Source organism: Lycium barbarum, chromosome 4, assembly GCF_019175385.1.
Source record: "Lycium barbarum isolate Lr01 chromosome 4, ASM1917538v2, whole genome shotgun sequence".
Lineage (NCBI taxonomy): Eukaryota > Viridiplantae > Streptophyta > Magnoliopsida > Solanales > Solanaceae > Lycium > Lycium barbarum.
The window spans coordinates 1136306-1151172 of record NC_083340.1 but is presented as its reverse complement, the minus strand read 5'-3'; the positions used below and the strand labels follow the sequence as shown (position 1 = coordinate 1151172).

The 14867-nt window shown below is 34.7% G+C and overlaps 1 protein-coding gene and 1 pseudogene across 1 annotated transcript; both read right to left on the bottom strand.

Annotated features, from left to right (window-relative positions):
* Positions 1 to 1215: 1215 nt before the first annotated feature.
* Positions 1216 to 7046, bottom strand: LOC132638042 (3-oxoacyl-[acyl-carrier-protein] synthase I, chloroplastic-like). The gene is made up of 8 exons (XM_060355035.1): positions 6465 to 7046; positions 5072 to 5430; positions 4314 to 4745; positions 4049 to 4222; positions 2290 to 2403; positions 1966 to 2067; positions 1796 to 1862; positions 1216 to 1534 (listed from the first exon to the last, which is right to left on the bottom strand). Exons 1-8 carry the CDS (start codon positions 6613 to 6615, stop codon positions 1467 to 1469), a joined length of 1467 nt encoding a protein of 488 aa, XP_060211018.1. The 5' UTR covers positions 6616 to 7046; the 3' UTR covers positions 1216 to 1466.
* Positions 7047 to 10875: 3829 nt separating this feature from the next.
* LOC132638041 (3-oxoacyl-[acyl-carrier-protein] synthase I, chloroplastic-like) lies at positions 10876 to 14790 on the bottom strand (annotated as a pseudogene).
* Between the last annotated feature and the right edge of the window lie 77 nt (positions 14791 to 14867).

The window sequence follows — 14867 nt, the reverse complement described above, 5'->3', positions numbered from 1 at the left end:
CTAATTTCGAAAATGGAGTTAAGCTTTGTTTGGTAGATTTTTGTTGGGTATTGACAGTCATTTTAAAAAAAAAAAAAAAAATTGACACGTGGCATTCAGTAATTGGTGAGTGAAAGCTATTTTTTTTGCTTCAAATTGGGATTGGGTTAAAAATGGCATATAATATAAGTTCGGAGTTGTTTAGGGGGTAATAGGACTCTCGTAAAATTTAGGTGTATTTTTTTAAAAAAAAGTGTCAAGCTTAGGAGAATTTCGATGTATTTTCTCCATGTTAAAATACAAACACACAACATGTTAAAATACAATAATAATAATGTATATAAACTAAATCCTTTTTAACTTTTAGCACAAAATAAGGTTGTATCATCTCCCATCAAAACAAACAATTGAAATGTTTAATGCAAATTATAGCGTGTATTTTTTTCTCTTTAATTTTTTAATCATTCGTGAAGTTAATCTTTGCTTAAATAGATGTTTCATGACTATTAACCATCGAGAAAATTACCTCCTATGACCTCTACTATTTGAATGAAAGAAAATGATTCTATAAGATTTCATATATTACAAGTGTCAACTCCAGTATTATTTTTTTTACCTATCTCCTATAAAAAAGAAAAAGTCATATAAATTTTAAAAAATATTTGTAATGGACCAAAATCGATCTCCCTATTAACTGGCAGTTAATATTATCGTATAATGATAGTAGAGTTTCTTTGCAACTTGGATATCAGTATTTGTCTTAGTTCTCATTGTAGAATGACATGATATTGTTCTCTTTCGGATTTGGCCATATTTGCAAGTAAAGCACAAGAACAGCTATCTGCTATATGTGCTTGTCATTTTCTAAAGCCCACAATTCTCATTCCCTTCCTCATTCTCTGGATCAGTCCAGTCAAAATAGGAGATAAGACCATAACCCACATTGAATGATCATTCTAGTTGGAATATTGAGATCAAAAAGCAAATGGAAAGGTTACTGCATGCTTATGTTTGTCCACAAAGCTTGAAATCATGGAAACCAAAAGCAAATATGGAGATTTTTATAATGTATATATATCACGTCAACATATAAGAGCCTCGAAGATTTTAAGTTGAATGCTCAGATTCTTTCATTTCAAGTTGGATGCTTAGAAAACGACACTAGAGGATCGAGACGAGTTCAAGTGCAAGCAAATTAATATGGATATTATTATAATATATAATGTATACAGTTGGATACTTAGATTCTTTCATTTCGAGCTTGAAGAATCATGTGCCAAATGTCTCACATTTTAATTGGCTGAGTTTCTAACAAATCTTGGAAAGCTTGTTGCATAACAAAGTCATCAATGATTATAGTTGAGAAGTTTATTGATAACTTACATTTTGAATAAAATTTGATAAAAGGGGCAACATTATAAGTGTTGTATCTTCAAGAAATTTATGAGTTCTCTCAAATGAGCCAATTGTTTGTGTTAAAACTTTGTTCAAGGCGTGTAGGGTGCAAAAACAACCACTGAATTATGTCCTCCGAATCCAAACGAGTTGGAGATACCTGCAAAAGAATATGAAAGGAAAATAAAAAGGATTACACAAGGCTACTGTAACGCTATGTCTCGGACTCTCCATAAATGCTGCCGCATTCGTGTAGGATCCTCGAAAAATGCGCTACTTTTGGAGGATCCGACACGCACTTGGTTGCATTTTTGAAGAGTCTGAGCAACATGTATAATTTCTCTATTTTGAGGTAACTTCATTACTATTAGCCAACTATTAAGTGAGAATTGTGCACTAGATTTAGGATAAACAGACATACCGATGTTCACTTCATGTTGTTTCTTCACATTTGGAACAGTGTCTATTGTAACTTGTGGTTCTAAGTTCTACACATAAAAAGAGAGAAGTAAGTCTTGGAACGGTTGAAAATGACTATCAGGATATCGGGTAACCAGAAAGTCTTAAACAAGAGGAGTTAGTGAGTAGTACATATTGATTGATGGTTGGATGAAGCCATCCGGTTGTGATTGCCTTGATGGTTGCAATGGCTTCAATTCCGCCAGCAGCTCCGAGTCCATGACCGATCATCGACTAAAAATTAACAACAACAAATGTAACTTGATTCAGTTGTTAAGTAGCTGTTGCCATTCAAATATTAGAATCGGATTGTTTCTTTTCTTTAAGAGACGCCAGTGGCAGCAACTTCGTTCTAGTTTAAAATGAATTTTGAGTCTATTGGTAGATAAGACTAGCATTTGTATGATACGTAGTTATTTAGTTAGTCTTTGTAAACAAAATAACGGTTGTTTTCACCTTTGTCCCGTTTATTTTGATTTCTGAGGTATCCTTGAAGACCTTCTTGATGGCATTGACCTCAGCTAAATCTCCGGCAAGAGTTGATGTTGCATGGGCATTTATATAGTTCACCTATTCAGAATCAATATTAACAATCTGTATATCAGAATCTAAATAGTACATTTGACTAACTAAAATATACAGTCAAACCTCTTTATAACAACATTATTTATCCTGATACTTTGTTGTTGCTATAGCAAAATGTTGTTATAGAGAACCATATCATCATATTATTCTAAAAGTGAAAAGCCCCCAAGTTGAAAGTTGGATTACCGAAATGCCCATAAAATATTGAATGACTTTTTTACCCTTCAATCAATCATTACTCCTACAATAATTTTGTACAAAAGTGTGAATATACATTTATTTTTTTAGTATTGTACAATGACTCAGCCGCCATAAAGTCTCTTGAATATATCACATATAATGTCTGATGCATTTGGTATTCTTTGTATTAGTTACAGCTAAAGTAAATTCATGAATCTTTATATTATCCTCTACAACCAATAAATAAATTGAACCTCCTGTCAATGAATTTGAATAGTCATTCTCAACTGTTATTTAAGAATCAGATTAAGAATTAAAATATGAACTGAACAGTTGCTTCCTACTGCTATTTAACTATCATCCTATAAAGATGGATACTAACCATCGGAAATGAAAAACAAAAGCTACAAATGAGGGGACAACAAAGAAGGAAGGCAGCTACTAATTAAAGGGAAAAAATGGCGAAAGAAGAAGGAGAAAATGAGTAAATTGAGTACAGGTGGAGAAAAAGACCATACATAGGGTAAAAGTCTTATAATGACATGCTGGCTTCGTCCATTTGCAATTTGATCCATTCAAGTGATATGATGAACTTTTAGCCATTATTGTTGGCCATTGAAACAATATCTATGAACAAATATATCTTCTTTTTCTTTCACCTTTAATTTTGATGTAATCTGTCTTCTAATTTTTTAATTTTATGAAGTTTCTTTAAGTGTATCTTTTTGTACTATCTGCTTTTTAATTGTAGAAATTTAATTTACATGCTATAGATGTTGTAACCTATCAGCGAACTACTTTGACGGATCGAGTAATATTCATCTGTAAAACTGTTGAAGACAATTATATGAATTATCAAGTGAAATTGAATAAAATAGTAGTTATGTGACCGTATATAGAGCTTAATCGTGTTAGTTCAAGCTTGTTCTTTGTTTCTTTAATTTGTGCACGTGAAACTAAGTAACTTTTAAAGTGGAAAAATATTTCCCATATTTGCAGATTGCACTTACGAGTTAACTTTGTGGATGAGAGATATACAAGTCTACAGATTTTGTCATGGAAGTTGAAATGTAGCATTTTCTTTCACTTGGGAGTTTATATACCTAGGTTAAAATATATTGCACCTTTTTCTCCTAAAATAATATAAAACTCAATTGCTTTAACCTTGAATATATATTTTTTGAAAATTTGGTTTAATTGATATTTCAATAGTCTCTTATGTATGCATTTTCTCTTATGTATGCATATACTAACACTATTTGTTAACATATATAGCTCGGCATACATCGAGAAACTAGTATATAAAATAACATAACATAACATGAAAGATCGGTTCCCAGAAAACATGGTTGTTAACCTGTTATAGTAAAATACTGTTATAGAGGATAATTGTCATAAATAGGTCTGACTTTACAATATTTTTTATTAGAAAATCAACAAAACGTGTTACCTCTTCAGGTGAAACTCCCGCATCTACCAAACTCTTAACGATGCAAGACGAAACTCCAAGACCATCTGCGCGAGGATCGGTCATGTGATGAGCATCACAAGTGACTGCACCTCCCAGGTATTCTGCTATGATAGGAGCGCCTCTTTTTAAGGCGTGCTCCAAACTTTCCATGACCTGTTCACACGGAAATAACTCGATCAACTCACTATAGCAATACCAACCGATGCTTTTGAACAAATGTGACAAGATAAGAGAAAATGTATACCAGGATACCAGAGCCTTCACCAATAACAAATCCATCACGATTTTTGTCCCATGGCCTTGAGGCCTGTTCTGGTTCGTCATTTCTTTGAGACAAGGCCCGACAAGCAATGAATCCACCAACACCAGTAGCTGTAACAGCAGCTTCCGTTCCACCTGCTACCATAATATCCGCTTCGCCCCTTCTAATGTGATTTGCAGCCGCGTAAAAACAGTAATTGGCAGTTGCACAAGCCGTTGAAATAGAGTAATTTGGTCCCATTAGTCCGGTGTCTATAGCCAACAGTGCTGATCCCATGTTGGTGATTGAGTAAGGAATGAAAAATGGACTAATTTTCTTGTATCCTCTTTGCACCAAGGCTTCCACCCCGTCGCTGAAAACTTTTAAACCGCCCATGCCCGACCCCACCAAGACACCGATCCTCGTTTTGTCCATCTGCAACACAAACAAATTCATTCAAAAATCTTTCCTCACATATTTATGCTTTTAATCATTTACAACTCAAAAATTGTACTAGCAATTACTCCCTCCGTCTCAATTTATGTGACGTTATTTGACTAGGCACGGGTTTAAGAATGAAAGGAAGACTTTTGAAACTTGTGGTCCAAAATAGTATGTGACTATAAATCATCTCATTAAGGGTAAAATAACAAGTTTAAATTTAAACTGTCACTAAATATAGAAAAGTGTCGTTCCTTTTGGGACTGACTAAAAAGGAAAGAGTGTCACATAAATTAAAACAAAGGGAGTAATAAACTCACAGTTTCAAGAACTTGTTGGTCAAGGTTGGCATCGTTGAGAGCTCTCTTTCCAGCAACAAGACAGTATCTCCAGCAGTCATCTAAACGACGATCATTCTTCCCGTCTATATAGCCTTTGGAAGAGAAATCGCGAATCTGTCCTCCGAACCTAACCGTGTAATTTGAGGCATCAAATCTGTCTATTAAACTGATACCACTCTGTCCCTCGAGAAGTTTGTTGTAGAAATTGTCGATATCACTTCCAAAGACTGAAACCAGGCCCATTCCGGTAATGACAATCCTTTTCTTCGGGTCCGTTTCTCTCTTGGGAGCTGAAACAGCTGGAGAGGCCATCGCTTTGATTCTTCGACGTTTTACATCTATTTAAAAAAAAAATTAGTAGATTAGAATCCTTCCCGACAAAATCACAGAAAATCAAGAAAAAACCAAGTTTGACACAGTATCGTTTCTCAAGATAAAGTAGAAAACTTAGAAGCACAATAACTATGAAAATAAAAAAAATCCAACATCAACACGAAATTTGAAGAGATTGAACTGATGAAACATTGATAATATAAGATTGTGATTAGTAAGCAAATATCCAGAAAAGAAATGAAGGTACATTAATCACGAACTTGCAGTATTTGCAAATCCAACTCAATGTGCATTTGACCATTCTTTATATATCCTAACATTAATATTTACAACTTGCGTTTCCATGTTCTCTTTTCTTGAATGCTGAGCATCTAAAAGAAAAACTTCTTCAACCACTTATCTGAAAGAAGGTTTAGATTGGAAATACAAATGCAAGGGAATGATATCATCAGCAAAACCGAAAGCAAAAAGAATAATGGTAAAACTAGACAGATATTCAGAAACAAAACAAAAAGGGGCAACCCAGTGCACGAAGCATCAGGCGTCCACACAAGGTCTGGGGAAGAGCCGCAACCCAAGGGGTGTGATACATGCAGCCTACCCTGATGCAAGCATCAGTGGCCTAATTCTACTGCTCGAACCCATGACTGACACGAAGATAACTTCCATTTGAGTATTCAGAAACAATAATCACTAATTAAAAGATTCAGCAGAATACTCAAAGAAACATCAAAGACACCAAATTCCCACATTTTCTCCACAGTTTTTGGCAATTATCATACTCCAATATTTATACCCTATGGCACAAATCAAATATCTAGTCCTACAAACAGGGGTGGACATTGTGGGCTTAAGTGAACTTATTGCCTTGTGGCTTTTCGGCTGGACTATGTATACACATGCAAAATAAAAAAAATCAGAAAGTATCATATATAGTAACATCACACTCATTTTGGACCCATTGGCTCTAAATCCTAAATTCGTCTCTGTCTACTACTTTGTCATCGATGTAATGCAAATTGCAAGAAGATCATAATACCTTTTGGCTTATAAGCAGCAGAGCTTGTTGGCATTTGAATAGTTTCAATAGCTCTAAGCCCATTGTATTGTAAATTAGACACCCCATTGATTCTTGATTCTCTTTTCTTCAATATCAAATTAGAATAACAGCTAGCAGTAATGCTACTCATCTTCTCAAACACAAGAAAATCTAGTTTTTCTTTTCCTTATTAAAAAGTTTGCCTTTGCTTAGGCTGATTTCTGTCTTTAACTCATCATTTGGTGAATATATAGGAAAATAGAAAGCCAACTCATAGCCAGTACAACTGACATACATAGAGATCCAAGAAAAGGAGTAAATAACAAGTTATTCTCTTAGAGTTTTCTTGCAAATAAAATTTGGAGTATCCGCCCAAATATCTCTTTGTATATAAGAAAACAAAATATGACGATGAATGCAAAACATATAGGGATAAAAGTAATGATGACTTTTGTGACAGTTGCAAACTTCAATTCGTAAGACCAAACAAGAAATGAAACATTAAAGGTGGTGTTTGATGTACTATTTTTTTTTTTGGGATACTAGTACTTATATACTAGAGTAACAGTTACAAGCTAACTGAGTCATTGGCACCCCTTGGTTGTTTTGAACTATTGTCAACTGATCATTACTATTATGAATTTATGAAACGGCACTGATCGTTCATAAGTAGTTCCTAGAAATGTCGCCCACGCCCTTTCATTTGTAAATACCGTTGTAAATACCGGAGGAACTATCAAAATCTTGTTTCCTTGCCCCTTTCTTTGCTAGGAGACATATTTTATCATGTGTAGAGTACTACATAAATTTCAGTATGTAGCGTTTTGGGATAGTAATAAGTTGACAAAAATTCAGAACAAATTAACTTATGCAATTGCTAATCCTTAATTAAGCAAAAGAAATTCTGCTGGGTCAACAATGGTTGGGTCGCTGAGGAATTACTTTATTTAAGATGTGGATTGGTTGAAAATGACTATCTTATTTGAATGTGGATTGGTTGAAAATGACTATCTTATTTGAGATAAAATCATGAAAATTTCGAACTTAATTTAACGTTTAAAAAGGAAATAAATTTGAATTAGGTCAGAAAAGGAAATAACAAATTTGACTGGAGCACAATTAGCACTCTATTGGTCTTCAAATCTGTCATTCCTAAATTTTAATAATAGAAGTTACCGTAATTATTCTTTAATTTACCTGATGATGTAAAGAATTTTATACACTGATTATGCACAAAACTTAAACTCTAGTAAAAAAAATTATGAAAATTGGTCGTTGATAACTTTTTTCCACATTGACTTGCTTTATCTTTGCCTACCAGCTCAAATTTTTTCTCTACAAAAAGGTATTGACTCTGAAGATGCATATATTCAAGCAAGCTAATCAATAGGGAAAGAGATCACAGCTGGCCTAGGATTAGAAAGAGCTCACTTGACTTAGTTGTAGAAAAATTAAGGGAAAATTAAGGAAGAGAGGGGATTTTTTTATTTTTTTATTTTTTTAAAGATGGCAAACGTTTAAGTTTCTCTTCAATTAGATTGAATTGATATATTAGTTTCCAAGGCATTGACTATTAGACTCGGTAATACAATATAAGATATGCCATGTTCTATTCATGACTTATTAAATGAGCTTAATTTGAGACTACTTCTTCCTTATGTGTTTTCTCTCAATATGTTTAACCATGATTATTACTCCCTCCGTCTCAGAATATTTATCGTAGTTACTAAAAATAGTTGTCTCAATTATTTATCGTCCTAGAAGTTCAAGACACAATTTTTTATTTTTTATTTGTATTTTACCCTTAGTGTAATTTGGTCATTAATGAAGATGACACATAAATGAAGTATATATTAAATGGAGAGAGATTATAACTTAGACATAAATAAGGATAAAATTAGTTAAATTCTCTGTTTAATTAATATTTCTTAAGGGCCGTGCAAAACAAAAAAGTGACAAATAATTTGAGACGGAGGGAGTATTAGTTGTTGTTATCAAGTCCTGCTTAATGTCTTGGATTTCATATTATGTGGATATATTGATACAAGAAAATGTATTGATAAATTATTGACTAATCTACTAGAATGTATTATCTTACCATTTTCTTCCACCCGGTATAAAAGAGTGATGACTTATTGGAGAATGGCTTAAAATTATTAATTTTTAAAAATTATTTAGAATTTTGCCAGTTTGACAAACTTTAAACTGATCCTACTGCCATTTCTTATTTTCCTTTTTTATACCTTCTGAAGTTTGAACTGAAAAACTCAATTCTCATTTTAACAGTTCAAACTTCAAACTCAATTCTCATTTTAACAGTTCAAACTTCAAACTCAATTCTCATTTTAACAGTTCAAACTTCAAACTCAATTCTCATTTTAACAGTTCAAACTTCAACCTACTGATAATGCTATATTTTTTAAAAAGATGAAAACCTCGACTACTCTTTAAATAGAAGTCTTAAAAATGACTATTCATGCACTTTTATAGGCACTTGGTGTTGAATTACTAGTCCACAGATCAAATGTGACTCGGCCCAAATTTAAGGGCACTGGTCCACAGCCCAAAAGTCTTGACATTTACGGATAGCTATAAGCCCACTGCCCATAATGAATGATCATTCTAGTTGGAATATTATTAGGCAATTCGCAAAATTTCCCTTCTTTTGGGGTGGTCTTTAAATTTTGCCCCTCATATTTGTAATCTTTAAATTTTGCCCTTCGGCTAAAACCCATGAATTCCAGGTTTGAACCCCCACTCAGTCAAAAATTTAAAAAATATTCGCAAGGTAAAGTTTAAATTTCGCTATGCCCCCACCAGCAGAATTTAGTTATGTTTAACCAAAAGTCTGCCGCCGATGGGGGCAGACTTTACCTTGAGGCATATATATATATATATATATATATATATATTTTATTTTTTATTTTACTTTTTCAGGTAAACTTTTAGTTATGCCTTAACTAAAAGTGTGCCCCATAAGACATAACTAAAAGTACGCCCCATAAGGCGGAACTTTTCCTTAAGGAATAACTAAAGTTATGCCGGACCTGGCATAACTGTAAGTTTCACCTTATAAGGCAAAGTTTATGCTTTAAGGAAAAGTTCCGCCGTAGGGGCATACTTTTAGTTGTGCCTTAACTAAAAGTCTGCCCCATAAGACATAACTAAAAGTATGCCCCATAAGGCGGAACTTTTCCTTAAGACATAACTAAAAGTTTGTCTTATAAGGCAAAGTCTATGTCTTAAGGAAAAGTTATGCCTTAACTAAAAGTCTGCCCTATAAGGCATAACTAGGAAAAGAATTTTAGTTAAGGCTTAACTAAAAGTCTGCCCATAAGTATGCTGGACCCGATATACACTTGTTAAGAAATAACCAAAGTTATGTTGGACTCGGCATACTTATGCCAAGCCTGCCGGGTCCGACATAACTTTGGTTATTCCTTAACATGTGTGTGCCGGGTCCGACATACACGCGACCCAAACCTTGCCTTGCGATTTTTTTTTAAAATTTATGCTTGAGCGGGAGTTCGAACCCAGAACCTCATGATTTATGTGCGAAGATCAGGGTTGCAACACGAAGGGCAAAAATTAAAGACCAGCAATATGGGGGGCAAAATTTAAAGACCACAAATATGAGGGGCAAAATTTAAAGACCACCCCAAAAGAAGGGCAATCCGCGCAAAATATGAATATTATTCACATAAAAAAGAAAATGGAAATGTTATTGCATTCTTATGTTTAATTTGTCCACTAATTTGTCCACAAAGCTTGAAATCATGGAAACCAAAAGCAAATATGGAGATTGTCATAATATATATAATGTATATACATGCCACATGGACATATAAGAGCATCCAAGATTTTAAGTTGAATGCTCATATTCTTTCATTTCGAGTTGGATACTTAGAAAAAGACACAAGAGGATCGAGGCGAGTTTAAGCACCACAAACAAATTAATATGGATATTGTAATAATATATAAATATGCCACGTTGACATATAAGAGCATCCAAAGATATTAAGTTGAATATTCTGATACTTTCATTTCGAGCAGAATGCTTAGAAGTGACACAAGGGGATCGAGGCGAGTTCATGTGCCACGTATTACACATTTTCTTGGCTGAGTTTCTAACAAATCTCGGAAGGCTTGTTGCATAACTAATTCATCAATGATTATAATTGAGAAGTTTATTGATAAGGACATAACTTTTCAGAAGTTGAAACAATGCCTTATTCATCAATCTGACATTTGTTGTGGGAAAAAAACAATCACTCTAAGATTTGAACTATATTTCATAGCTTACATTTTGAATAAAATTTGAGAAAGTGGCATATTATAGATCCCTGTAATCTTCAAGAAAATTATGAGTTCTCCCAAAATAAACCGAAAACTGCTTGTCTTAAACTTTTATTCAAGGCTTGTAGGGTGCAAAAACAACCGTTGAATTATGCCCCCGAATCCGAACGAGTTGGAGATACCTGCAAAAGAAGATGAAAGGAAAAATGAAAAGGATTACAAGAGGCTACTGTATATTGCTCAAACTCTCAATAAATGTTGCTACACTTGTGTCGGATCTTCCAAAAATGCACTACTTTTGGAAGATCTGACACACACCTGGTGGCATTTGTAAGTGGTATGCCTTTCATTTCTTCTTTCTCTATCTATTTTCAGGGTACTTTAGTATTAGCCAACTGTAGTTAAGCGAGAATTGTGCATTAGGATTGAGGATAAACAAACATACCGACGTTCACTTCATGTTGTTTCTTCACATTTGGAACGGTGTCAATTGTAACCTGTGGTTCTAAGTCCTAAACATGAAAAAGAGAAATAAGTCTCGAAATGGTTAAAAAAATAGTCAGGATATCGAATAACCAGAATGTGTTAAAACAGAGTTAGTGAGTAGTACATATTGATTGATGGTTGGATGAAGCCATCCGGTTGTGATTGCCTTGATGGTTGCAATGGCTTCAATTCCGCCAGCAGCCCCGAGTAAATGACCGATCATCGACTAACAAGTAACAACAACAAGTGTAACTTGGTTCAATTGTTAAGTAATTCAATTATCCTACTTAAAAAGATAGGATTGTTTCTTTCCCTTAAGAGGCGTGAGCAGCAGTGACAACGTTTTTGTTCTAGTTTGAAATGAATTTCGAGTGTCTTGGTAGATAAGACTAACATTTCTATATTTAGTTAGTCATTGATAAGCAAAATAATGGTTGTTTTCACCTTTGTCCCGTTCGTTTTGATTTCCGACGTATCCTTGAAGACCTTCTTGATGGCATTGACCTCAGCCAAATCTCCAGCAGGGGTTGATGTTCCATGAGCATTTATATAGTTCACCTATTCAGAGTCATTACAATAATCTGTATGTCAGAATCTAAATACAGTTAATCCTCTCTGTAACAACATTGTTTGTCCTGATATTTTTTTGTTGCTATAGCGAAATGTTGTTCCTAGACTTCACCTTTGGAATTACACTGGGTATGTTGTTGTTATCGTTATAGCAAAATGTTGTTATAGAGAACATATAATATAACATAACATAAAAGATCGATTCCATAGAAATGAGAAGTGTTACCTCTTCGGGGGAAACTCCCGCATCTACCAAACTCTTAACAATGCAAGATGAAACTCCAAGTCCATCTGCGCGAGGATCGGTCATGTGATACGCATCACAAGTGACTGCACCTCCCAAATATTCTGCTATGATAGGAGCGCCTCTTTTCAACGCATGCTCCAAGCTCTCCTTCACCTGTTCGTGTGGAAATGGCAATCGATGATTTTGAACAAACGTGACAAGAAAAAGTAGTTGAATTTGTATACCAGGATTCCAGAGCCTTCGCCAATGACAAATCCATCACGATCCGTGTCCCACGGCCTCGAAGCCTTTTCATGTTCATCGTTTCTTTGAGACAAGGCCCTACAAGCAATGAAGCCACCAACACCAGTAGCCGTAATAGGAGCTTCCGTTCCACCAGCTACCATAATATCTACTTCGCCCCTTCTAATGTGATTTGCAGCCACGTAGAAGCAGTAATTCGCAGTTGCACAAGCTGTTGAAATAGAGTAATTAGGTCCCATTAGTCCAGTGTCGGTAGCCAACAGTGCTGATCCCATGTTGCTGATTGTGTAAGGAACGAAAAATGGACTAATTTTTTTGTATCCTCTTTGCACCAAGGCTTCCACCCCGTCGCTGAAAACTTTTAAACCGCCCATAGCCGTCCCAACCAAGACACCAATCCTCGTTAAGTCCATCTGCAACACAAACAAATTCAAGAATCTTTCCTCACATAGTTACACTTTTAATCATTTACAACTCAATAATTATACTCCCTCCGTCCCAATTTATGTGAAGGTGTTTGACTGGGCACAATATTTAAGAAAGAAAGGAGACTTTTGAAACTTGTGGTACAAAATAAGCCATAAATATTTGTGTGGCTATGAATCATCTCATTAAGGGTGTGAGCATTTTAAAGTTAAATTGCTATTCTAACTATAGAAAGATGTCATTTTTTTTTTTGTATTGACTAAAAAAGAGAGAGCATCACAAAAATTAGGACAAAGGGAGTACTGGTGATTAATAGTCTCACAGATTCAAGAACGTGTTGGCTGAGGTTAGCATCGTCGAGGGCACTCTTGCCAGCAACAAGACAGTATCTCCAGCAGTCATCTAGACGACGATCATTCTTCCGTCTATATAGCCTTTGGAAGAGAAATCACGTATCTGTCCTCCGAACCTAACCGTGTAATTTGAGGCATCAAATCTGTCTAGTAAACTGATTCCACTCTGTCCCTCAAGAAGTTTATGGTAAAAATTGTCGATATCACTTCCTAAGACTGAAAAAGGCCCATTCCGGTTATGACAACCCTTTTCTTCGGGTCCGTCTCTCTCTTGGGAGCTGAAACAGCTGGAGATGCCATGGCTCTGATTCTTCCACATTTTACAGCGATTACAAAATTTGCAGTAGATTAGAATCCTTCCAGACAAAATGGAAAAATAAGAAGAACAACAACTATGATAGTAAAAATAATTCAACATCAATACAAAAAATGAAGAGTCATTGAACTGATGAGACATTGATAACATAAGATTGTGATTAGTAAAACAAACATATAGAATAGAAAAGAAGATACATTAATCATGAACTTGCAATTGCTGCAGATTCCAACTCATTGTGCATTCTACATTCATTATATGTTATCACAAAATTCACAAGTTGCATTTCCATTTTCTCTTTTCTTGAATGCTAAGCACCTAAAGAAATCTTGGTTCAACCACTTATCTGAAAGAAAATTTAGACTGGAAATACAACTATAAAGAAAAGATATCATCATCAAATCCAAAAAGCTAAAAGAAAAATGATAAAACTAAAGAAAGTGCACGAAACATCTGGCATTCACGCAGGGTTAAGGGAAGGGCCGCATCCAAGGGGTTTGATGTAGAAAGTCTACCCTAATGCAAAGCATGGGATTCCACGGCTCGAACCCGTAACCTATAGGTCATATGAAGACAATTCCTACCACAGAGTATTCAGAAACAATAATCACTAAAAGATCAAATAAACATTAAAGTTATCAAATTCCCACATTTTCTGCACAGTGTTAGGCCAATTATCATGCTTCACTGTTTATACCTTATGCCACAAATCAAGATATCTAGTCCTACAAACACAGGTGGATTTTGTGAGCTCAACTGAATAAAAATCTATAAAATTAAAATGTATTGTATACAGCAACATCACAACCATTTCGAACCCATTGACTTTAAATACTAAATCCATCTTTGTATAGTAATTTGTCGTAAAAGTACTGCAAAATTGCAATTTTAGTCTTATGTTAAAAAGTCCAGATCTTCAGAAAGAGTCTAAAAGTCAAGCAGAGTACTATTAAAGAATGTAACATGAAAGACATCAAATTTCCATATTTTCTTTACAATGTAAGATCAACTATCATACTACTATTTACACCTTATGGCCTGTGTTGCTCGGACTCTACAAAAATGTTGTGCACGTGTGCCGGATCCTCCAAGCATCCACTACTTTTCGAAGATTCAACACGCACTCATCAACATTTTGAAGAGTCCGAGCGACATAGCTTATGGCACAATTTTGGGAAATTTTGTCCTACAAATTCTTCATCAAGGTACTGCAAAAAATATCAAAAAGATCATAATACCTTGTGGCTTATAAGCAGCAGAGCTAGTTGGGATTTGCACAGTTTCAATAGCTCTAAGCCCATTGTATTGTAAATGTGATCTTCCATTGATTCTTGATTCTCTCTTCCTCACAATCAAATTAGAATAAAAGCTACCAGTAATGCTACTCATCTTCTCAGAAAATAGAATCTTGTTTTTTGACTTATCAAAAAAGTTGCCTTTGCTTAGGCCACTTCTCTTTAATTTAA